At 46.2% G+C, this 26,258-nt stretch overlaps 1 protein-coding gene across 2 annotated transcripts in view; it reads left to right on the top strand.

The window, feature by feature from the left end:
- The window catches only part of CDK5RAP1 (CDK5RAP1 mitochondrial tRNA methylthiotransferase), a 206,771-nt gene that overhangs the window by 95,022 nt on the left and 85,491 nt on the right, over positions 1–26,258 (top strand). For both annotated transcript variants that reach the window (XM_086932386.1, XM_086932387.1), the window contains one exon: positions 23,870–23,904. In XM_086932386.1, the coding sequence (XP_086788512.1) occupies positions 23,870–23,904 (35 nt within the window). The remainder of the gene's footprint in view (positions 1–23,869; positions 23,905–26,258) is intronic.

Raw genomic sequence — 26,258 nt, 5'->3', positions numbered from 1 at the left:
TGCCTTTTTTGGCACCTCTCTTGCTTCTTACTACACCTCTGTTGCTTCTTTCTGCACCCCTTATGCCTCTTTCTGCAGCTCTCCTATCTGTCTCTGCATCTCTCTTGCCTCTTTCTGTATCTCTGTTGCTTCTTTCTGCACTTCTCTTGCCTCTTTCTGAAATTCTCTTGCCTCTTTCTGCACCCCTCTAGTCTCATTCTGCACCCCTATTGTTTCTTTCTGTACGTATCTTTCTTCTTTCCCTTGCTTCTTTGTACACATCTGTTGCTTCTTTCAGCACTACTCTTGCCTCTTTCTGCACCACTCTTGCCTCTTTCTGAACCCCTGTTCCCTCTTTCTGTACTTCTCTTGCTTTTTTCGGCACTTTTCTTGTTTCTTTCTGCACTTCTTGCTTTTTTCGGCACCTCTCTTGCTTCTTTCTACACCTCTCGCTTCTTTCTGCACCCCTCTTGCCTCTTTCTGCACCCTTGATCCCTCTTTCTGCAGCTCTCCTATCTGTCTCTGCATCTCTCTTGCCTCTTTCTGTACCTCTGTTGCTTCTTTCTGCACTTCTCTTGCAACTTTCTGCAATTCTCTTGCCTCTTTCTGCACCCCTCTAGCCTCTTTCTGCACTTCTCTCGCCTCTTACTGCATCTCTGTTGCTTCTTTCTACACATCTATTGCTTTTTTCAGCACTTCTCTTGCCTCTTTCTGGATTTTTCTTGCCTGTTTCTGAACCTTTGTTCCCTCTTTTCGAACCTCACTTGCGTCTTTCTGCCCCTTCTTCCCTCTCTGCACCTCTATTGCCTCGTTCTGCACCCCTCTTGCCTTTCTGTACTTCTCTTGCCTATTTCTACACCCCCTTACCTCTTTTTGCACCCTTCTTCCTTCTTTCTGCACCTCTTGTCTGTTTCTGCTCCTCTGTTCCCACTTTCTGTGCCCCTGTTCCCTCTTTCTATACCCCTGTTCTCTCTGCACCTCTCCTGCCTCTTTCTGCATTTCTATTGCCTCTTTCTGTACCTCTGTTGCTTCTTCCTGCACCTCTCTGTCTTCGTTCTGCACCCCTCTGCCCTCTTACTGCACCTCTTTTGCCTCTTTCTGGACTTCTCTTTCTTCTTTATATACATCTGTTGCTTCTTTCAGCACATCTCTTGCCTCATTCTGCATTCTCTTGCCTCTTTCTGCATCTATGTTGCTTCTTTCTGCACTTCTCTTGCTTCTTTCCACACCTCTCTTGCTTTATTTGGGACCCCTGTTACCTCTTCTGCATTTGTCTTCCCTCTTTCTGCACCCCTCTTGCCTCTTTCTGTACCCTTCTTCCCTTTTCCTATACCTCTCTTGCCTCTTTCTGCACCTTTTTTGCTTCTTTCTGCACTTCTCTTTCTTCTTTTGGGACCCCTGTTACCTCTTCTGCATTCGTCTTCCCTCTTTCGGCACCCCTCAGGCCTCTTTCTGTACCCTTCTTCCCTTTTCCTGTACCTCTCTTGCCTCTTTCCACACCCCTCCTGCTTCATTCTGCACTTCTCTTTCTTCTTTCTGGTCCTTTCTTGCTGCTTTCTGCACCTCTGTTGCCTCTTTCTGCACCTCGCTTGCTACTTTCTGTACCTCTGTTGCTTCTTTCTGCACCTCTGTTGCTTCTTTCTGTACCCCTCTTCCTGCACCTCTGTTGCCTGTTTCTTCACCTCTCTTTCATCTTTCTGGACTTCTCTTGCTTCTTTCTGCACTTCTCCTGCTTCTTTCTGGATTTCTGTTCCTTCTTTCTGAACCACTCTCGCCTTTTTCTGCACCCTTCTTGACTCTTTCTGCACCTCACTTGACTCTTTCTGCACTTCCCTTTCTTTTTTCGGCACCTCTCTTACTACTTTCTACACCTCTTTGTGAGCCCTTCTTCTCTTTTCCTGCACATCTCTTGCCTCTTTCTGTACCTCTTTTGCTTCTTTCTGTTATTCTCTTGTTTCTTTCTATACCTCTCTTGCCTCTTTCTGCACTTCTCTTGCCTCTTTCTGTACTTCTTTTGGCTCATTGTGTACCTCTTGCTTCTTTCTATGCACCTCTTTCTACAACTCTCTTGCCTGTTTCTGCATCTCTGTTGCCTTTTTCTGGACTTCTCTTGCTTCCTTCTGCACTTCTCCTGCTTCTTTCTGGACTTCTGTTGCTTCTTTCTGAACCCCTCTTGTCCCTTTTGGCACCTCACTGGCCTCTTTATTCACCTCTTTTGCCTCTTTCTGTACCTCACTTGTGTCTTTCTACACCTCTCTTGCTTCTTTCTGCACCTCTTTTGCCTCTTTGTACCTCTCTTGCCTCTTTCTGGACTCCTCTTGCTTCTTTCTTCACTTCTCCAGCTTCTTTCTGGATTTCTGTTGCTTATTTCTGAACACCTCTTGCTTTTTTCTGCACCCTTCTTGCCTCTTTCTGTACCTCTTTTGCTTCTTTCTGTTATTCTCTTGTTTCTTTCTATACCTCTCTTGCCTCTTTCTGCACTTCTCTTGCCTCTTTCTGTACTTCTTTTGGCTCATTGTGTACCTCTTGCTTCTTTCTATGCACCTCTTTCTACAACTCTCTTGCCTGTTTCTGCATCTCTGTTGCCTTTTTCTGGACTTCTCTTGCTTCCTTCTGCACTTCTCCTGCTTCTTTCTGGACTTCTGTTGCTTCTTTCTGAACCCCTCTTGTCCCTTTTGGCACCTCACTGGCCTCTTTATTCACCTCTTTTGCCTCTTTCTGCACCTCACTTGTGTCTTTCTACACCTCTCTTGCTTCTTTCTGCACCTCTTTTGCCTCTTTGTACCTCTCTTGCCTCTTTCTGGACTCCTCTTGCTTCTTTCTTCACTTCTCCAGCTTCTTTCTGGATTTCTGTTGCTTATTTCTGAACACCTCTTGCTTTTTTCTGCACCCTTCTTGACTCTTTCTGCACCTCACTTGACTATTTCTACACTTCTCTTGCCTCTTTCTGCATCTATGTTGCTTCTTTCTGCACTTATCTTGCTTCCTTCCACACCTCTCTTGCTTCTTTTGGCACCCCTGTTCACTCTTCTGCATCCGTCTTCCCTCTTTCTACACCCCTCTTGCCTCTTTCTGTTCCCTTCTTCCCTTTTCCTGCACCCCTCTTTCCGCACCCCTCCTGCTTCATTCTGCACTTCTCTTTCTTCTTTCTGGTCCTTTCTTGCTTTTTTATGCACCTCTGGTGCCTCTTTCTGCACATTGTTTGCTACTTTCTGTACCTCTGTTGCTTCTTTCTGCTCCTCTCTTGCTTCTTTCTGCACCCCTCTTCCCTCTTCCTGCACCTCTGTTGCCTTTGTCTTCACCTCTCTTGCCTCTTTCTGGACTCCTCTTGCTTCTTTCTGCACTTCAGCTTCTTTCTGGATTTCTGTTGCTTCTTTCTGAATACCTCTTGCTTTTTTCTGCACCCTTCTTAACTCTTTCTGCACCTCACTTGACTCTTTCTGCACTTCTCTTGCCTCTTTCTGCATCTGTTGCTTCTTTCTGCACTTCTCTTGCTTCTTTCCACACCTCTCTTGCTTCTTTTGGCACCCCTGTTCACTCTTCTGCATTAGTCTTCCCTCTTTCTGCACCCTTCTTCCCTTTTCCTGCACATCTTGCCTCTTTCTGCACCTCTTTTGCCTCTTTCTGCACATTTTTTGCATCTTTCTGCACTTCTCTTGCTTCTTTCTGCACCTCTTTTGCAAATGTATGCACCCCTCTTTCCTCTTTCTGCACCCCTCCTGCTACATTCTTCACTTCTTTTTCCTCTTTCTAGTCCTTTCTTGCTTCTTTCTGAACCTCTGTTGCCTCTTTCTGCACATCGCTTGCTACTTTCTGCACCTCTCTTCCCTCTTTCTGCACCTCTCTTCCCTCTTTATGCACTTCTCCTGCTTCTTTCTGGATTTCTGTTGCTTTTTCTGAACAGCTCCAGCCTTTTTCTGCACCCTTCTTTACTCTTTCTGCATCTCACTTGACTCTTTTTGCACTTCTTTCTTTTTTTGGCACCTCTCTTATTTCTTTCTACACCTCTGTTGCTTCTTTCTGCACCTCTCTTGCCTCTTTTTGCACCCTTCTTCTCTTTTCCTGCGCATTTCTTGCCTCTTTCTGTACCTCTTTTGCTTCTTTCTGCACTTCTCTTGCTTCTATCCATACATCTCTTGCTTCTTTTGGCACCCCTGTTCTTTCTTCTTCATTCGTCTTTCCTCATTCTGCACCCCTTTTACCTCTTTCTGTACCCTTCTTCCCTTTTCCTGTACTTCTCTTGCCTCTTTCTGCACCTTTTTTGCTTCTTTCTGCACTTCTCTTGCTTCTTTCTGTACCTCTTTGCAAATTTCTGCACCCCTCTTTCCGCACCCCTCCTGCTTCATTCTGCACTTCTTTCTTCTTTCTGGTCCTTTCTTGCTTCTTTCTGCACCTCTGTTGCCTCTTTCTGCACTTATCTTGCCTCTTTCTGTACCTTGTTTGCTACTTTCTGTACCTCGTTTGCTACCTTATGTACCTCCTGTTTCTTCTTTCTGCACCTCTCTTGCTACTTTCTGCACCCCTCTTCCTGCACCTCTGTTGCCTTTGTCTTCACCCCTCTTGCTTCTTTCGGGACTTCTCTTTCTTCTTTCTATACATCTGTTGCTTCTTTCAGCACATCTCTTTCCTCTTTCTGCACTTCTCTTGCATCTTTCTGCATCTATGTTGCTTCTTTCTGAACTTCTCTTGCATCTTTCCACACCTCTCTTGCTTCTGTTGGCACCCCTGTTACCTCTTCTGCACTCGTCTTCCCTGTTTCTGCACCCCTCTTGCCTCTTTCTGTACCCTTCTTCCCTTTTCCTGTACCTCTCTTGACTCTTTCTGCACTTATCTTGCCTCTTTCTGCACCTCGCTTGCTACTTTCTGCACCTCTCTTGCTTCTTCCTGCACCCCTCTTTTTGCACCCTTCTCTTTTCCTCAATCAATCAAGCATTTGTAAAGCGTTCTATATACCCGTGAGGGTCTCAAGGCGCTGGGGGGGGGGGGGGGGGGGCTACTGATCGAAGAGCCAGGTCTGGAGAAGTCCTCTGAAGGCCAGCAGGTCCTGGGTCTGTCGTAGGTTGGTAGGGAGAGTGTTCCAGGTCTTGGCGGCGAGGTAGGAGAAGGATCTGCCGCCGGCTGTGGTTTTCCGGGTGCGGGGGACTGTAGCAAGGGTGAGGTTGGTAGAGCGGAGGTTGCGGGTGGGGGTGTAGAAGCTGAGTCGGTCATTGAGGTATGCAGGTCCGGTGTTGTGTAGGGCTTTGTGTGCGCGAATGAGGAGCTTGAAGATGATCCTCTTGTTGATGGGGAGCCAATGGAGGCCTCTCAGGTGGGGTGTGATGTGGCTTCAGTGGGGGACGTCGAGGATCAGTCGTGCCGAGGCGTTCTGGATACGTTGCAGCCGTTTCAGGAGCTTGGTTGTTGTTCCTGCGTAGAGGGCGTTCCCGTAGTCCAGTCGGCTGGTGACGAGGGCCTGGGTGACGGTTTTCCTTGTGTCGGGAGGGAACCATTTGAAGATTCTGTGGAGCATTCGGAGGGTGTTGAAGCAGGACGCGGAGATGGCGTTGACTTGCTTGGTCATGGAGATGGCAGAGTCCAGGATGATCCCCATGTTGCGTGCGTGGTCGGTGGGTTCTGGGGCTGTTCCTAGTGATGTAGGCCACCAGGAGTCGTCCCAGGCTGATGGGGTGGGGCCGAGGATGAGGACCTCTGTCTTGTCTGAGTTCAGCTTCAGCCTGCTTTCCTTCCTCCAATCGGCGACGGCCTTCATTCCTCTGTGGAGGTTGGCTTTGGCAGAATGGGGTTCTTCAGTGAGGGATATGATCAGCTGGGTGTCGTCTGCGTAGGAGATGATATTGAGGTTGTGTTGTCGTGCGACGTGGGCGAGTGGTGCCATGTAGATGTTGAACAGCGTTGGGCTAAGGGAAGATCCCTTTGGGACGCCGCAGATGATCAAAGTGGTTTTGGATCGGAAAGGAGGGAGGTGGACGCTCTGGGTTCTGCCTGAGAGGAAGGATGTGGTCTAGGCTAGGGCCTTTTCTTGGATTCCGGCGTCCAGGAGGCGTGCTGTTAGGTGCGGTGGCAGACAGTGTTGAATGCTGCTGATAGGCCTAGCAGGATGAGGGCTGTTGTTTCTCCTTTGTCCATCAGGATCCTGATGTCATAAGTGGCTGCGATGAGGGCGGTCTCGGTGCTGTGGTTGCTGCGGAAGCCCGACTGGGAAGTGTCCAGGATGTTGTTGTCTTAAAGATACCGGGTCAGCTGTCTGTTGACAATTTTCTCTGTGACTTTCGCCGGGAAAGGGAGCAGGGAGATGGGCCGGAAGTTCTTGAGGTCCTTGGGTTCCGCTTTGGGTTTCTTCAGTAGGGCGTTGATCTCGGCGTGCTTCCAGCTCGTTGGTAAGGTTGCTGTCCGAAGGAGGTGTTGATAGTTTTCCGAAGATGGGGTGCCATGACTGTGCTGGCTGTGTTGAAAACGTGGTGAGGGCAGGGGTCAGGTGGGTATCCGGAGTGGATGGGCTTCATGGTCCTGATGGTGTCTTTGTTGCTGACGTAGGACCAGGTGGTCAGGCGACTGTTGTGGGTGGGGGTCGAAGGGGTAGTGGTCTCGGCGGCGGGTGTTGGTGTGGTATTGGGTTCTCCAGGCCTACATATTCCGCAAAACCCGCTACACCATAAAACAGACGTTGGCACGGAAACTGGAAAATGCAAAAGACAAGTTTATTAGGACCCCATGGGGTGGTGGTACATTCCTACATCACACTTCGGTAATGCAAGAAGTATCACACCGAACATCGATGTGAGACCTCTTTTATACCGTTTTTACAGTAATAAAAAGAGTAGGCTGAACACATTTACTCAGTTTAGGTACATATAAGGTCATTTTTGGAACACAGCCAACTCATGGGAGGAGTTACAATACCACTGGTCAGTTTTGGAGAAAATTCCTAAGCGATGACTGTCCACTAGTACAGAGGGTTTAACTGCGCATATGCGAGCTTGACCAATACTAAAAATAGCCTGTTGCTGGGCAAGTTTAAGTGGTCAGTGGTACAAAGAAAGGACGAAAGGGCATGCTGACCACGAGGCAGCGTGTTCATATAAAATGGACGCCAGGGTTTTCAAAATGGCTTCCGAACACCATAGTCAAGTTAAGGGAAAATTTGTGTAGCAAAGCTTAACGCTAACCCGATCACCGTCAAATTACGACAGACGACCCTTTTAGCGTTTAGCTAAAGCTACCTCATAATGGACATAATCAGGGTATTCATCCTCCATATCAATGGACATAATGTTTGCTACTTCTCTATGAATCATTTGTTCATTCTTGACAATAGCTGGTTTGGATGGGATACAAGCAGAAAGGCACATAGAACATAACATAGGGCCACATTGAATACAGAGACATAGAAAGAACAGTATCCCAATTATTACACATAGGATTGTCAGCAGCTTCCAACCCCAGGTACTAAGTAACATCCAAAACTACCCCGAAAATGTCCAAGTACCATTATCAGGATGTATCTCAGCGGCTATCTTATGTAACTTAGAAATTGCATCATATACAGAGGGTGAATTATCTGGCACGTACACGCAGCAACTACTTCCGATAATGCGACATGCACCCCCTTGATCAGCTAATACTACATCTAGAACCATTCGGTTCTGGAGCGTTACAATTCGAGTAATTTGAAGTTCCTCAGTCAAGTTCCCTAAAGCAAAAACTGTCTCATTAGCAACAGCTTCTACAACACGTGTCAGTCGTCTTATTTTTCTGCTATTTAAAGCAGCCCCAACAAATGAGAAAAGACCTAAATTAAAATCGACATATTGCTGCAGAGAAGTATCAGTCTGGTCTATATCATCGAGAGCTAATGCTCTCTTCACTCTATTCGGTATAAAATCGTGATACAAAACGAAATCATTATGGTACATAGGTGGGGCAAGAAACACAGGGAGCCATACAAAGGATATATAACATGTTCCTAACGATCCTATAGGGAGACGGTGATAACCTTTATTTCCACAGATAAAGTAAGTGTTTCCTGAAGCCACAAAGGTAATACCATTTGGAGTGTCAAAGGTAAGAGTAGTGTTACATTCACTTCTTCCTACTGGGATTGTACCTTTATTTCGTACACACAAATCAGCTTTTGTATCAATGACTGTAATCATATACAGGCTAGACGTATTTACATTTCTTTGATTAGTATAAATTCGAGGTGAAGATACATTATCTGGTCGATATTCTTCCCATTCAAATTTAGTTCCTTCAGCTTGTGGATAACCATCTCGGTCATTAAAGCAAACCTTATTAAGTCGGAAAAGTAGTCCACCTTTTGTCGGCCATCGCAAAGTGAATAGAAGAGTATACCAAGCATTACAAGAACCATTGTGAGAGAATGGCAGTGGGATAAGCGGAGTGCCTCCTTTCTTTTGATGTCCAGGCAACATCCCACATACCCAACAGTTCAAAGTGTTCGTCATATTATGGGTGTGATGCTGAATCTGGATGAAACTATTATTCAGATAAGTCTGTCTGTGTCGTTCTTCATGATAAGGCAAAGTAAAATGAAAATGTTCAGATGGAATTGGGGTAGTTGGCAATAAATGTTCTCTTGCCGGCACCAGTAGTTCTACCACCCAAGCTATTACTGCTATCACCACAATTGTCATCACAAAAAGTACTGCACCAAGAATTCTCTTATTTCGCATTGTAGAAGGTGCCATAGTTCAATAGTTCAAATGTCTCAAAAAGAAAGCAACTAAAAAATAAAAATATGAGTGCTAAACTCCGAGGTAGCCGTTGGTTTCTTCTCCGAGATTCAAGACGGTTGTCGCTACACTTAGCAGAGCTGATCCCCCCCCCTTGATATTCCCGGCTTCCGTTTCACAAACCTGGAGCGGTAACTCAACCAGTCTCGCACAAAACAACTGCTTCTCTTGGTCGTAGATTGTATCTCTCTCTACCAGAGACGGTGTGGTCCGGGAAGGCTCCCTCCGATTCAGTAGACGTAACAGCTGGGCTCTTCTCCTCGTCCAAGATGTCTCGATGATCAGACAGCACAGTTGTGTTCACCAGATCCGGAGAGACGCAACGACAATGAGTGGAATGCACCCACCGTTTCTTGTTCGTAACTCGCACAGCCGTACGAGTCGCTAGTAGCACTTGCTCGGGTCCACGCCACCTCGGCTCCAAGCTGCTTGTCCTCTCAAAGGACCGAACCATCAGGTAGTCGCCAGGACGAAGATTGTGAGCCTCTCCAATGGAATTGTCTGGGAGCGCTTCTCGAACCTGTTGATGAATGGAAAGTAAATCATTTGTTAATCGTGCCAAATAATCGTTCATCATTATACAAGACACATCATGTAACAATCGGGGCTTAGGAACTCCCCATATATTCATAGGCCTTCCAAACACCACTTCATAAGGTGTGAGGCCAGTTCGGGAATGGGGCACTCATCTAATAGATAGCAATGCCAGAGGCAAAGCATCCGGCCCTTTCAAAGACGTGGATGCCACAATCTTTGCTAGCTTCAATTTTAGAGTAGCGTTGTACCTTTCCACAAGACCTGCTGACTGCGGATGAAATACAGCATGACATTTTTGCTGAATTCCCAATCCCTTCATGACGTATTCCACAATTTTCCCAACAAAATGAGGACCATTATTGCTCCACAAAAATTTACAAACACCATAGCGCGGGAAGTACTCTTTGAGCAAAACCTTAGCTGTTGTCAGCGCTGTATTATCCTTCGTGTGGAAGGCCTCAATCCATTTACTGAAAGCACACACCACCACTAAGACATATTTAAGGTTATTGCAACGCTCAAGCTGGATGTAATCCATTTGTAGCACTTCGAATGGTGCAGTAGGTGGAACAAACCCTCCTTTCGGAGTATACGTCCCTTTAGCAGGATTGTGCTGCAAGCATATCAGACAGGTCTGCACTACTCTTTTGGCCATATTGACAATCTCAGGATGCTCCCAGACTCGCGTAAGCAATCTAGTAATTGCGAGAGCTCCAACATGTGCCAATCTATGTGTCATTTGGACCATTGCTTGCAAATAAGTTGCAGGCAATTTCCATATTTCCATATCTTTGCTTCTCCAACAACCCTCATCATCCAGCACTCCCTCCGTTGCCCAGGTTGCGAGTTCTGCTTCAGACGCTGATTTCTGAATGTCTAGTATCTCCTCTCTAGCATCATGCCATCGCTCAGCCTGCGATTTCACTACATACATTGGCGAGGCATTTCGTGACATAGCAGTTTCCCTCGCTATGTGATCTGCAAAGGCATTTCCTTGTCCTATTTTATCTGTCACTTTCTTATGCGCACTGCATTTAACTATCGCCACTTTCTTTGGACATAGTAGCGCATTTAGAAGATCACGCACTAGTTCTCTGTGCATGATGTGCACTCCGTGTGAAGTCAAAAACCCTTGCTCTCTCCAGAGTAGGCCAAAATCATGCGCTACTCCAAAGGCGTACCGGCTATCAGTGTAAATGTTCACACATAAGCCAGCACTCAATTCGCATGCTCTTGTTAAGGCTATCAGTTCCGCTGCTTGGGCCGATTTCTGTGGTATTCGTGCTGCTTCTACCACTGTCTTAAGTGTCGTGATCGCATATGCTGCGGAAGTTGTACCATCTGGCAGCCTCAAACACTATCCATCAACCCACAGTTACCCATCCACATCTGGAAGTGGCGTATCCTGCAAGTCGATACGACCCTTTGTTTGCTCTTCAGTCAGGAAAACACAATCATGGTGTTCTTCCTCCTGGCCCTCGGCAACTGGATACGGCAATAAAGTAGCAGGGTTCAGAGTAGCACATATCTTTAATGTAATATGCAGCGCCAACAGTGTGAGCTCATATCCTGTTAAACGTGCACTCGTAAGATACTGAGTTTTTGTTTGGTTTAACAGAGCATCTACCGCATGGAGAACTAACACCAGCAATTTGTGTGAAAAACTATTCCCTCACTCTGTCGTATGGCCACTGCTGTTGCTGCAACTGCTCGAAAACACCCAGGTAATCCTCGTGCTACAGGATCAAGTATTGCTGAGAAATACGTGCAAGGTCTCTGTTTATCCCCGTGTGTCTGCACTAGGACTGACAATGCACACCCATCCTTCTCGTGTACATACAATGTGAAAATCTTCGTATAATCTGGTGTACCTAACACTGGTGCGGAACAAAGGGCTTGTCGCAATTGTTCAAAAGCAGTCTGGCATTCATCTGTCCATTCAAGGGGCATTGGTGTAGTCTTGGACAATAGTGCTAACAAAGGCTTTATAATATGTGAAAATCCCATTATCCACTGTCTACAAAAAGACGTTAAGCCTATAAAAGCGCGCACATCTCTCTGAGTGCGGGGGACTGGTGTATCTAAAATCGCTTGGATTCGATCAGATGTCAATGCACGTCCCTCCTTAGACAAAAGATGGCCGAGGTAGGTCACCTTTGGTCTACAATATTGAAGCTTTTTCCTAGAAACCTTGTGATTGTTCTGAGCAAGAAAGGAGAGTAAAGCAAGACTCCTCTCCTCACATTGTTCTTGCGTGTCTGCTGCAAGTAGAATATCATCGACATACTGAATGAGAGCCACTCCAGACTGCAAATCGAAAGAATCAAGCTGTCTTTTTAAAGCCTGGCTATAAATGCTAGGACTTTCTGTATAGCCTTGAGGAACTCGACAAAATCTATACAATTTATTATTTAATGTGAAACCAAACAAATATCTGCTATCAGGATGGATGGGAATGGAAAAGAAGGCATTTTTTAGGTCAATCACGATAAACGTGGTTGCAGTGGGCGGAATCAGAGTAAGTAAGGTGGTAATATCAGACACCACCGGGTACTGGGGCACTACTATCTTGTTAATTTCTCTCAAATCAATAATAAATCGATACATTTTGTCATCGGTATCTTTCTTCAAAATCGGAAGAATAGGGCTGTTACAAACATTATAGGGAACTTCCTCCACAACGCCTGCAATAATCAAGTCATGTACAATGAGTTAAGGCAACTTCACCTTCCCTGGAGATTTTATACTGTGGTACACGAGGCAAAGATGCTCCCTCCTTGACAGTTATTCGAATAGGGAGAATAAGCATCTGTTCCACATCCGTGTCCGAACTAGCCCATAACCTTTGCGGAAGAGAGGCCAACGCTTCAATTTCTTGCATAGTGTGCAATCTCTCTGCATCCGGGTAATTGTCATTCAAGATAACCCGCACTCCTTCAGGAGCGCAGCGTATTGTTGCTCGAAAGTATTTGAGCAAATCTATTCCCATAATATTGTCTCGAGTCTTTGGTGATAATAAAAACTGGCATGGACCAAAGAATCTGTCAATGTAAAATGTAAGAGGTTGTGACAATGGGCTAAGGGTTCCATCGAACCCTATTGATGTAATCGTTTCGCCAGAAAGGGGAGCCCTTGGAACCAGGTTTTTAGACAGAGCGCTACGAGTAGCTCCTGTATCAACCAGGAACTGATCAATAGAACCCAAAATGCCAGCTGATACATATGGACTTCTTTGATCTACTGGTACTTCAACCGATTCCACACCCCATCCTACACAATCCTATGCATGTACCTAATCCCGAGGCTCCACATTCTCACCCTCCGCTATCTGATACTGATTCCGTCGATCAAAAGTATTATTATCAGCCTGACCACGACCCCTCGCTCCCGAATAACTATTCCTTGTCCTTCCACCTTCTCGACCACGCTGATTACGCTGTTCTCGAAGCACCGGACAGTCTGAGGCCCAATGTCCAAACTCCTTACAATATGCACACTGATCCTCAGCAATGTCGGTACGACCAGAAGACGTACAGTACGATCCACGCCTACCTCTATCGTTCCCTCTTGGCTGTGTAGCATAAACCTGAGCTAACATCACTTTCATCTTTAATTCCTTCGCTTTCTTATCAGTTCTTTCTTTAGCCTCCAATTCCTGTCGCTCATAATACTGAGCCATAGTCAATAAAGAAGCAGGGGTCGCAGTGGTCCAAGAACTTTCACTAGTCTTTAGGCGTTTTGAAATCTCCGGTAGGAGATTCGCTACATACTTATCAACGAACAAATGCCTACCCGTGTCTTCTGTTAGTAACTGCCCGCTATAGTCGTGAAATGCTTCTTCAAAACGTGAGAAGAAATCAGACACCGACTCATCCGCCTTCTGCTTACACGAGGCTAACATGGTCCAATCAATCTTTTTAGTGGGAACAAGCGTTTTTAATTTATTCAAAATAGCCGTCGGGAGATCTAAGATTAATTGGCATGGCTTACATGCAGGCTCCCTGTCTAAATCAGCTTGGGATAAAGTTTTCCAATCCGCCCCCAGGATCGCTTGATCATCGAACTTACGAATTGCTCTCCACATATCAGGAGGCAATATTAACCCAAAGAAAAGATCAATATCAACTAACGTCATAACACACGAAGAAATAGCCCCTTCCACTCCTTCATAAAAAGCTGCCGGATTCTTACGGGGGTCAGGCAAAGCATTTTTAAGTGCCATAACATCTGCTCTGTTCCACGGTGTGTAGACCCAATTATATATAAAATAACCCTTTGCATCCCCAGACAATTTGTCATCGCTTGTACCTTGCCCTTTAGGAGGGACATACAAAGGTGCAGCTTCACGCATAGGCATAACATGAACCGTAGAACTCTTATCTGCTCCAAAGATAGAACACTCTTTGGATTGCTGCGTCGATCCCGGCGCAGGCGCATCTGATGCTTTTCTCGCCTCCCGTAGTCTTGACGCCTCATCCCGTAGCTGGACCAACCGCTGAAAAAAACGATCCGGATCTGAAATAACAAAAAGACCTTTACGCATATCCTCACGACTAACTGATACATCCTTAGGCTCTAAATCATTTGAATGCTTTCTGAATCGTTCTACAACTTCGTCTCCAAACTGGCTCAAGAAATACAGTCGTTCTCGCTCGGACCACTTACACATTTGGTCATTAATCTCTGAAATAGTTATTTTGTTCAAATTGAGTTTACGAGCAAAGCTGCGCAACTTCGCAGTTTCACTGGCACTTAGCTTAGCACGACTACTCCCTTGACCACCTCCGTCCGAATCCTCATCTGGGGCCGTAGGTAGAACATACGGAGGCGGGCAACGATCTAACAATGAGAAATCATCAATTTCATTAGTAAGGACAGGATAAAGAGGACGTCGAATAGGAAATTGACCATTCGTTTGTAAATTACGTTCCCGTGCCTCCCTCTCTTTCTTTTCCTGCAACTCTTTCTCCTCCAGCTGTAAAGCCTTATCCTGAGCAGCCTTCCGCTGCTCTTTGTCCGCCAAGGCTAATTCACGCTTCATTCGTTCACGTACCACTTTCCCCCACATACGTACACAATCAAACATATCTTGTCTAGACCTGCGCTGAAACAAACATTGCTCCACATACTGAACCTTTCGTAAATCAAACGACTCATGTAGTGGCCATTGCAATTCAGGATCAGATTTGGTATATCTGTGCCACAATGTACTGTATAAAATAGGGGAAATGCCAAATTTGACGTACATTTCACGATTAGGGGTCCCCTCTGGGGGAGCCGGCTGAGATTCATTTAGTCGATAATTGGTACCTTTTCCAAGACAGCACATCCCTCGGAGTGCGCTTAAAACAGGCATGTCAAAATATCACAAAAACGTGATATCACAAAATGGCACTTAATATACTTCACACAAGGTGTGCCGTTCAAACAAATACAAAATTAGAGAAATATCTCCACATGCCCGCCTATGTGTAGTGCACTGCACATATAATTCAAATCATAGAACCAAATGTTAGCTAACTCAAAACATATTCAAAGAGCCACAGTAAGCGTCCGTAGACTATCTTACCAATCACAAGCTTACCAAATTCTCAAATATCCAGGTTCCAACTGCCAAGTTCTTTTAGTCGAATCGGCCAAACCGGCACTGTACGACAACTCGAACGAGCAGGATCTCAGTCGAGGACCGGCGCCACCTGGAAGGTCGGATCAGAAGGAAAGAAAGAAAACACAGTGGGTGCCAAGACTCGGGTCACTCAGTGGCAGCGTACGCGTCCATGGCGAGTTTCCAATCCTTCGTCACGACCTCTCCTTCGGGCATCCGAGTCGCCGATGAGTCCCTTCGTGGTCGCCAATTTGTGGTATTGGGTTCTCCAGGCCTACATATTCCGCAAAACCCGCTACACCATAAAACAGACGTTGGCACGGAAACTGGAAAATGCAAAAGACAAGTTTATTAGGACCCCATGGGGTGGTGGTACATTCCTACAGCACCCTTCGGTAATGCAAGAAGTATCACACCGAACATCAATGTGAGACCTCTTTTATACAGTTTTTACAGTAATAAAAAGAGTAGGCGGAATACATTTACTCAGTTTAGGTACATATAAGGTCATTTTTGGAACACAGCCAACTCATGGGAGGAGTTACAATACCACTGGTCCGTTTTGGAGAACATTCCTAAGCGATGACTGTCCACTAGTACAGAGGGTTTAACTGCGCATATGCGAGCTTGACCAATACTAAAAATAGCCTGTTGCTGAGCAAGTTTAAGTGGTCAGTGGTACAAAGAAAGGACGAAAGGGCATGCTGACCACGAGGCAGCGTGTTCATATAAAATGGACGCCAGGGTTTTCAAAATGGCTTCCGAACACCATAGTCCAGTTAAGGGAAAATTAGTGTAGCAAAGCTTAACGCTAACCCGATCACCGTCAAATTACGACATTGGGGTGTCGGAGTTGAAGCTGTCGTGGATGTCGGTGATCTTGGGGTGAAAGAAGGTGGCCAGTGAGTTGCACAGGTCTTGTGATTGGGGGATGTCGTCGGTGTTGGAGCTGGGGTTGGAGAGTTCTTTCTTGATGCTGAAGAGCTCTTTGGTGTTCTGTGCGTTGTTGTCTAGGCGGTCCTTGAAGGCGGTCCTTTTGGTGGTTCTGATAAGTTGGTGATGTCTGCGGGTGGCGCTCTTGTGGGCAGTGTAGCTGTTTGGAGTTCGGTCTTGGAGCCATTTCTGTTTTCGGCTGGTGCGCTTGGAGGTTCGGAGGTCTTCGGTGAACCATGCGGCTTTCTTGTTGGTGTAGTTGGTAGGTCTTGAGTGGGGCGACGGTGTCAGCGCAGTCATTGATCCACTGTTTGAGGTTGATGACGGCGGTGTCGGGGTCGGTGGGGTCCCCGGGTGGTGTCAGGGCAAGGGTGGTGGTCAGTTGATCCTTGGTGACCTTGCCCCAGCAGCGGCGTGGCAGCTGTTGGGTGCGGTGGTGCGTGGTGGGTTTCTTGAAGGTGAAGTGGACGCATCTGTGGTCGGTCCAGTGAGGTTCGGTGGTGTGGTTGAAGGTGACGTGGGGACTTGCAGAGAAGATGGGGTCCAGTGTGTGTCCGGCGATGTGGGTGGGTGTTGTCACAAGCTGTTTGAGTCCATGGTTGGCAAGGTTGTCGATCAGGGCGGTGGAGTTGGCGTCGTTGTTGTTCTCGAGGTGGAAGTTCAGGTCCCCGAGGAGTATGTAGTCCGTGGAGGTGAGGGCGTGGGTTCTGATGAGGTCGTCGATGGTGTCGCTGAACTGTGGTCGGGGTCCGGGGGGTCTGTAGACGAGTGTTCCTCTGAGGGTGGTGTTGGGGTCGGTGTGGATCTGAAAGTGCATGTGATCGGCTGTGGTGAGGGTGTCGTCGGTGTTGGTCGAGACTCGGAGGGTGCTTTTGTGGACAATGGCGATTCCTCCTCCCATTCCGTTGGTGCGGTCTCTGCGGGAGATCTTGTAGCCTTCTGGGATGGCTATGGCGAAGTCTGGTGCCGAGGTGGTGTTCAGCCAGGTCTCCGTCAGGAAGGTGACGTCAGGGGTGGTTGAGTCTAGGAGGTCCCAGAGTTCGATGGCGTGCCTGCGGGCGGAGTGAGTGTTGAGGAGGATGCATCGGAGGTGGTTGGGTTCTTTGGTTGATGGTTTGGAGGGCCGGATGCTGGTGAGGCTGCAGTTACGGCAGGTGAAGGGTCCTTGGGTGTGCTTTGGGGCCGCCTGGTAGCAGGAGTGGTTTTGTCCGGCGTTGTGTGCGTGGTGGTTGCTGGAGTCGTAGTGCAGTCTGGTGTTGTTGCGGGCTCGGGTTCCAGGGGTTCTGACGCTGGGCGCAGTACAGGCGCGGACGGGCACAGACGGGCTTGCCTTTGGCGCGCCTTTGGCGCACAATCGGCGCGCCCGCTGCACGTGTCCACTGCGCGTCCTGTCGGTGGTCGCCGGGAGCGTGGTGGCGAGGGGGCGTGGCCTCGGGAAAGCGGCGGGAAAAGGTCAGGGACACAGAAGGCAAGAGTGGGGTGGGGGGGTCGCGGAGGGCTGTGGTGGCGCAAAAAATGACAGAGGGGAAAATTACAATGAACGAAATGGCAGGAAGAACAGCAGTAGAAAATGCAGTAATTTACAGTGAAAGACAACCTTCGGCAGAGCGCTGGCGGGGCTCCGGGGGCTCGAACCCTGCCAGGCAGTGGCAGGGCAAGCGATCAGTGGAGCAGTTGGCGGCAGTGAGTGACTCGGCATATCTCTTGCCTCTTTCTGTACCTCTTTTGCCTCTTTCTGCACCTTTTCTGCATCTTTCTGCACTTCTCTTGCTTCTTTCTGCACCTCTCTTGCAAATGTATGCACCCCTCTTTCCTCTTTCTCCACCCCTCTTGCTTCATTCTGGACTTCTTTTTCCTCTTTCTGGTCCTTTCTTGCTTCTTTCTGAACCTCTGTTGCCTCTTTCTGCACCTCGCTTGCTACTTTCCGCACCTCTCTTGCCTCTTTCTGTACCTCTCTTGATTTATTTCTGTACCCCTCTTCCCTCTTTCTGCACCTCTGTTGCCTGTTTCTGCACCTCTGTTGCCTCTTTCTGGACTCCTCTTGTTTCTTTCTGCACTTTTCCTGCTTCTTTCTGGATTTCTGTTGCTTCTTTCTGAACCCCTCCTGCCTTTTTCTGCACCCTTCTTGACTCTTTCTGGACCTCACTTGACTCTTTCTGCACCCTTCTTCTCCTTTCCTGCACATCTCTTGCCTCTTTCTGTACCTCTTTTGCTTCTTTTGGCTCTTCTCTTGCTTCTTGCTGCCCCTCTCTTGCCTCTTTCATCACTTCTCTTACCGCTTTCCTTTCTGCACTTCTTTTGGCTCTTTCTGTACCTCTTGCTTCTTTCTATACACCTCTTTCTACACCTCTCTTGCCTGTTTCTGCACCTCTCTTGCCCTTTTCTGGACTTCTCTTGCTTCCTTCTGCACTTCTCCTGCTTTTTTCTGGACTTCTCTTGCTTCTTTCTGAACCCCTCTTGCCCCTTTCTGCACCTCACTTGCCTCTTTCTGCACCTCACTTGCGTCTTTCTACACCTCTCCTCTTCTTTCTGTACCCCTCTTGCCTCTTTCTGCACCTCTCTTACCTCTTTCTGCACCTCTCTTACCTCTTTCTGCACCCCTGTTCCCTCTTTCTGTATCTCTCCTGCCTCTTTCTGCACCTCTCTTGCCTCTTTCTGCACCTCGCTTGCCTCTTTCTGCACTTCTGTTGCTTCTTCCTTCACTTCTCTTGCTTCTTTCGGCAATTCTCTTGCTTCTGTCTGCAATTCTCTTGCCTCTTTCTGCACCCCTCTATCCTCTTTCTGCATCCTTATTGCTTCTTTCTGCACCTCTCACAAATTTCTGCACCCCTCTTTCCTCTTTCCACACTCCTCCTGCTTCATTCTGCACTTCTCTTTCTTCTATCTGGTCCTTTCTTGCTTCTTTCTACACCTCTCGCCTTTTTCTGGACTTCTCCTGCTTCCTTCTGCACTTATCCTGCTTCTTTCTGGAGTTCTGTTGCTTCTTTCTGAATCCCTCTTGCCCCTTTCTGCACCTCACTGGCCTCTTTCTTCACCTCTCTTGCCTCTTTCTGCACCTCATTTGCCTCTTTCTGCACCTCTTTCGTCTTTCTACACCTCTCTTGCTTCTTTCTGTACCCCTCTTGCCTCTTTTTGAACCCATCGACCCTCTTTCTGCACCTCTTTTACCTCTTTCTGTACCCCTGTTCCCTCTTTCTGTATCTCTCCTGCCTCTTTCTGCACCTCTCTTGCCTCTTTCTGCACCTCGCTTGCCTCTTTCGGCACTTCTGTTGCTTCTTCCTTCACTTCTCTTGCTTCTTTCGGCAATTCTCTTGCTTCTTACTGCACTTCTCTTGCGTCTTTCTGCATTTCTTCTGCCTCTTTCTGGACTTCTGTTGCTTCTTTCTGTACCCCTCTTGCCTCTTTTTCCACAGTTCTCCCCTCTTTATGCACCTCTCTTGTCTCTTTCGGTACCCCTGTTCCCTCTTTCTGTATCTATCCTGCCTGTTTCTGTACCTCTCTTGCTTCTTTCTGCACCTCGCTTGCCTCTTTCTGCACTTCTCTTGCCTCTTTCTGCAACTCTGTTGCTACTTCCTTCACCTCTCTTGCTTCTTTCTGCAATACTCTTGCCTCTTTCTGTACCCCTCTAGCCTCTTTCTGCACCCTTATTGCTTCTTTCTACACTTCTGTTTCTTCTTTCTGTGCCACTCTTGCCTGTTTCTGCATCTCTCTTGCCTCTTTCTGTACTTCTCTTGCCTCTTTCTCCACCTCTGTTGCTTCTTTTTGCACCTCTCTTGCCTCTGCACCTTTTTGCTTTGTTCTGCACCTCTCATTTCTTTGTCATCCTCTTGTCTCTTTCATCATTTCTCTTGCATCTTTCTACACATCTGTTGCTTCTTTCAGCACTTCTCATGCCTTTTTCTGCACTTCTCTTGTCTGTTTCCGAACATTTGTTGCCTCTTTCTGCACCTCGCTTGCCTCTTTCTGTACCCCTCCTGCCTCTTTCTGCACCCCTCTTGCCTCTTTCTGCACCCCTCTTGCCTCTTTCTGCACCCCTCTTGCCTCTTTCTGCACCCCTCTTGCCTCCTTCTGCAGCTCTGTTGCTTCGTTCTGCACTTCTCTTGCTTCGTTCTGCACCTCTATTGCTTCTTTCTGCACCCCTCTTGCCTCTTTCTGTACTCTTCTTCCCTTTTCCTGTACCTCTCTTGCCTCTTTCTGCACCTCTGTTGCCTCTGTCTGCTGTCCTCTTGCATCTTTCAGTACCTCTTTTGCTTTTTTCTGCACTTCTCTTGCTTCTTTGGGCACCTCTCTTGCTTCTTTCTGCACATCTATTACCTCTTTCTGCACCTCTGTAGGTTCTTTTTGCACTGTTCTTGTTTCTTTCTGTACCTCTCTTGCAAATGTTTGCACCCCTCTTGCCTCTTTCTGTAACCCTCTTTCCTCTTTCTGCACCTCTTTCCTGTCTGCACTCTCATGCCTCTTTCTGCACTTCTCTTGCCTCTTTCTGCACTTCTCTTGCCTCTTTCTGCACTTCTCTTGCCTCTTTCTCCACTTCTCTTAACTCTTTCTGCACTTCTCTTGTCTCTTTTTGCCATTTCTTACTCTTTCTGCACCTCTCGTATTTTTCTGCAAATCTCTTGCTTCTTTCTTTACTTCTCTCGCCTGTTTCTATATTCAAATGGGAAGGTCAAGCTGTCAAGTTTAAAGGTCTGTTTGCTCTTGTGAATATGGTATATATCCTCTTGTACATATATTCTCACATGTGTTATGCATCTGAAGATGGTAGCTTAAAAAGTGGGTAGCTTCTCTTAAAGGTGGTCAAATTTTCTCAGTTCTGCTCTGTCATTCGGTTGCACAGGCAGACATTTCTTATGTATATAGGTGTTATAGAACCCCTCAAATATGCAATTGAACAGCCATGTGGCCTGAAGTATGAGCAGAAAGAATTACATACACCTTTTTGTACAGAAATATTTAGGGTATGCTGTTTGAAACGAAGTTATTCAAGTATTTGTATTTTAATGTTTATGTAACACATACATGCATGCCTTCACAAACTTGGTCAGACTTACAACAGTGATATGGTTAGGATTGCTGTTTTGTATTTAGTAGGCCTAACATTATGAGCATTCGATGAATAGTGAACCTGCAAGAGAAAAGTGAGGTTAGAGACATCTTGGAAGAAGGATTGGTGATTAGGGTACTTTGTATGAGTCTGTGGAAAGGTTCTGTTGAAGTAGGCCACTTTCTGCACTTCTGTTGCTTCTTTCTGCACTTCTCTTGCTTCTTTCTGCACCTTTCTTCCTCTTTCTGTAATTCTGTTGCCTCCTTCTGCATTGTTCTTGCTTCTTTCTGCACCTTTCTTCACCTCTCTTGCCTCTTCCAGCACTTCTCTTGCTTCTTCCTGCACTTCTCCTGCTTCTTTCAGTGCATGTCCTACCTATGTAGACATAGTTAGAAATTAGCATTTGAAAAACCTTAGAAATTCACTGAAAAAGAACACAGGCTTCAGGAACATTCTAGTTAGTAATTAGCATTTAAAAAACCTTGGAAATTCACAGAAAAAAACACAGGATTCAGGGACGTTATAGTTAGGAATGAGCGTTATAAAAACCTTAGATATTCACTGAAAAAAACACAGGTTTCTGGGACGTTATACTAAGGCTGACGTTTCACTCATACAAAACCTGAGAAATTCAGCCATTAAAGTTAACTTGGCTAACTATAACTCGCGCCCCCAAATGTACTGCTGATGACGTCGCATATTACATCTCTCATTACATGGTCACTCATGACATCACTGATGACATCTCAAGCACCTCCCTGAGGCTTTAATCCAAAATAATGCAGGGGCTTGCGGGTCTCACCCATCCTTGGGGTCCACCACCTCCCTGTGGCTTCAAATTTAATTAATGTGGGTGGGCGCAGTCCCCGCAGGTCCGGGGACGACCACCTCTACGGGGCACATTTTAAGCAAGGAGGGGGTCAAGTGGCCCTCCTCCTGAGCCTAGATGCCCCTGGGGATCTCCACCCAAGGGCCAGCTCCAGCAATGTGCCAGAGTACCCATCCCTGGGACATTACAGTTTGGAATGGCTTGGTGGAAGCACTGCTCCCGCCAATCCGTAGCAAAGACTGATTTGCTTTGAGTAAGAGAGAGCAGAAAATGCTCTTGCTTACTCAAAGCAGAGCAAAATTGCTTTTGGACAGAGAGAGCTGCATGTTAGTAGCTCCTGCTGTCCAAAAGCAATACTGGCTTCTGGAGGACTCGGAAAGTCGTCAGAGACCTTGAGGCTCACCCCACAGTCCCCATTGTAAGAAACTGGGTGCCCTGGGGGAAACCAAGGCATCCAGTATTGTGGCCAGGCCCCGGGGGATGGGGTCCCCTTGGCCAAAATCATCCCTGGAAGGGAGACACTTGCCCTTCCTTCCTTTATTTAAAAAAAATGAGAAAAAGAGATCGGGCCCCGGGGCCCCCTTCATACATTGAAAAAATGCCCTCCCTTTTTAAAAAAAACTATAAATATTCATTTATTAATTTATTTTAAAGTCTTTTCCGGAGGATGAGGTCTCCGGGACCGCAAATGGCCTGGGATGGGGGGCTTTTTGGCCCTCCGCCCTATAAATTATAGAAATTATATTGTGTTGCTCCCACCCAGCAGGAGCAGCTTATGTTACTGTCGCAGCCAGGTGAGAGCAAAGCTATGTTCCCTTCCCTATAGAGAGAGCGGGCAGGTAAATGAAGTTTGTTTCCTACGTGCTCTCACAGGGTGCAAGACCGTGTTCCAAGGGATGGGCTTTCTGGGATACTCTTCCTTGACAGGCTCTGGGAGATGGGGTCTAGGGGCCATTTATGACTTGTTGTGGGGGGCGCCACACACCCTTCTCCAAAAATTGATGTCGGCCCTAGGGATGGATTCCTGGGGCTTTCTAATTGCCTCAGGCCTCCCATCCCATAAAAATAACACTGGCACGGGGAATGAGGTCTCATAGAACTTCAGAAGGCACAGGGAGGGGAAGTGTTGTGCCGACCCCTCAGGCCCTGGTCCACTTCAAGGGGGTCAAGGTATTCCTAATATGCCCCCTTACATGTTTCTCTTTCATCATCCTTTTTCATGAGTGGGGAGTGAACCCCTGAGTCGTAAAATGGCTGCTACAACATCTTTGTTGATGTTGACTGCAGCCAATCCGATTTAGTCTTTTTAACCAGCAGGTCTGCGGAGCCTCTGCTGTCTGAAATAGATACATGTTCTATCTTAACGTCTCAAAAACTATTGAATTTATTTGCTCCAAATTACAAAATCACACTTTTTGTGTAAACATCTAGCTTTCTGCCAAATTTGATGCAATTCCTTTGAGCCATTTATTTGGTATCACTGTTCGATTTTTCTCTGGAAAATAGCAATGGGAAACACGTTTTGGGACACCCCAAACCCCCCTTCTTTGTCTCTGCCCCCTCTTTAGGTATCACAAGGAAACTTTCCAGGATGGAGCTGGGTTGAATGAGCCTTTTTTTGTAAAGTTTGGGAAGATCTGTCAAAAAGGCATCAAAGTTATTGGTAAACCCAAAAATAAATGTCTTATAGAAGCGTAGTCCTAACTTTAACTACCCAGTGACGACATTTAGTATTGGCCACAGATATACAAGCAGACTTAGGAGTAATATATATTTGTCAGCAGACTTTAGTGTAAGGTTGTTTATTGTCACATAGTTATGTAGACAACTGTCTTTATTTGAAATAATTTCTGGAACAGTTGTTGGAATGATATGAAAATCTTTATAGTTTGGCTGTTACCATTAAGTAGTTCACCTGGCATGAACACACTTTTAAAATAAATCCAGTGCTTAGAGAACATGATGCATTAGAGCTATTACCATAGATTGTTGTTTTTACACAAAAAAGTATATTACTGCAATTACTGTTTTAATTTTAACTTGAACTTAGAATTAGCTCTGGAGTCCTGTCCTGATTCTGCTAAACAGCTGTGTGGTGCAAATGCAGCACAAACTAGTGTCTGATCTGGTAATGTCAAGTACGTGAGTTTAAAACGCCCAAGAAACATTTCTAATTTTTCTTTTCATAGGCTGATGTTGTCCTACTGGTAACCTGCTCTATTAGGTAAGTTTAGTCTGGTGACGTGTTTAATATGTTGAATAAAAAGATGTTTCTATTTCAGTGTATCGCAAGGCTTATTCTGCTTTACAGTGTTCTTTCTAGAAAAGGAGTACACTGCTAATCCATTTGTGCTACGGCTATCAAATCAGTTTCTAATACATCCAATGATTGAATCATTCTCATAGTCACCCAGTCTCCCATCCAAAAAAAACAATGAAGGGTTACTTTAATTTATAAGTAAGGCTCCCTGTTTTCCTTTTTTAACAGATTTTTACAGATAAATGCAGACCGAAAACCAAATATATTCCTGTTTGTATTTATTTTTAAATGTGGATAAAAACGGATATTGGGTTGTTTTTGAGCGATTCTGAATGCTGTCAACCATGACTGCCAGGCCAAAAGCTATGCGGATTGACAGGCAAGGGATTATTTGGTAAAGAGCCTTAAACAGCAGTAGAATTGCACAACCTTGATACGGAAATGTGCACATTTTCTTATAGGTGCGTATTTTATTTTCTGAGTGTGTATATATCTTTTGGAAGCAGCAGTATAAGTGAGAAACTAAAGCTACCTCCCCCGAGCAGTCCCAGTCCTGTCAAAGGCAACAGCAGACCTACCACCAGCAAGGGGGGGGCAGGGTAGAGGGTACATGCAGGGTGCCTTGAGAAACAACAACTCCAGTAAGGGCAAAGGTTGTGGAACACTGTAAGGGAGCCACTATGGCCAAGCACTGACTTGCCCCATATCACCCCACCCACACAACACATGTCTGCGGGAGAATGCAAAGTTTCCTGCTGTTCTATCAATCATCAATCAGGGTTGTTGCCTAGAATTCCTTTCCACCCCACCAAACTGCCCTCCCCACTGACACATCCTTAGCCCAGATGCCTGTGCCTGCTGCAATAGGAAATTCAGGTGCTCCTCCACAAGGGAGCAATATATACTACTTTTGCTTCCTCATTCCTAAAAAGGGAGGCTCCATCAGGCCCATCCTAAACTAGACCCCTCAACAAATATATATTCTATGAATATTTATATTATTACTTTACAGGATGTCATTCCTCTGCTGTCAAATACATATCCATATAGCTCTTCTGCGCTACCTCAGCTCCATGGTAAGTGGCCAAAACTGTAAGTTCGAAATGTTGCCCTTCTGGGTCGCTCCAACCCGAGGGTCTTCACAAAGTGTTTAGCATTAGTACCTGCCAATCTCTGAAGATTGGACATTTGAGTGTTCCCCTACCTCGTTGATTGGCTGATCAAGAGCGCAGACTAGCACACTTGCCTAGCCCACATCCAAGCTGCTATCTCCCTGCTTCAAAGCCTATGATTTACCATAAACCCCTCTAAGTCTCACCTTCAACCCATTCCCATCAGCTCTTACTAGGGTCTATCCTAAATGCCATAACAGGCATGGTATAACCAAACCAACAAAAGGTATTGGTGGTATTGGTATTCTATTAGCTATTGCCTCTTTTCAGTCATGTCATTTCCTCACTGCCACAACAATAATGCACTTTCTGGGGATTATAGCCTCCTAAATAACCTTAATTTCCCATGCCAGTCTTCACATGCATTCTCTGCAAGAATGCTTCTCAGCACAATGGTCCGAGATAACGGGTCACATGGAGCCTCTAGTGTTGATTATAGCCAGCTATCATTGCTCTCTGTAGTGGTGGAACAGCAACAACCTGTTGCAGGGCAGGTCCTTTCTGGAGACCCCATTCTGCAAGTCACCATCACCCCCAACGCATCCCTCTCTGGAAATCAGTGGTTGCTACTGAGGTCCTTACCTTTTTTTTCCCCACCCTATACGCATGGTCACCACACGGTCTTTACACACCACTCCATCTTACTGTTCACCTGCTGGTAAAAAACAGTCTAACATTGGAATCGGATGCTATGCGCAGCACCGACTACAGGAGTAGACGCACCATTCCTTGATACATGAAGGACTTCTTCAAAGAAAAACTACTTGCAAACATCTGAGCCCAACACAAGATGTCAGGAGCATAGAGAGCATGCAAATCTACAATGTTGCACTCTACGAACAAATGCTTACAAGGTAAGTAACATATTATTTATAGACCTCCTTTCCCAGAAATCCACACATCACAGGAAAAATTGGAAAGAATTGAAATGGGGCTCAACTAAGGTCAAATAAAGATAAAAATACAATTTAATTTACTTATGTCACCAATATTGCTTTATATCTGTTTTTTTAAGCTTTTTTGATCTTGCCAACCAGACCGCTTTTAGCTGTCTGTAGGTGAAAGATTCTTGTGGACCATACCAAGAACCTATAGTGGGCTTAAGGCCCGCACATTACTTACCTTTGGTTGCCTTTATTGTCACTC

Source organism: Lissotriton vulgaris, chromosome 7 (assembly GCF_964263255.1).
Source record: "Lissotriton vulgaris chromosome 7, aLisVul1.2, whole genome shotgun sequence".
NCBI lineage: Eukaryota > Metazoa > Chordata > Amphibia > Caudata > Salamandridae > Lissotriton > Lissotriton vulgaris.
Note: the sequence above shows the minus strand (reverse complement) of the source record. Positions and strands in the feature narration are given on the sequence as shown.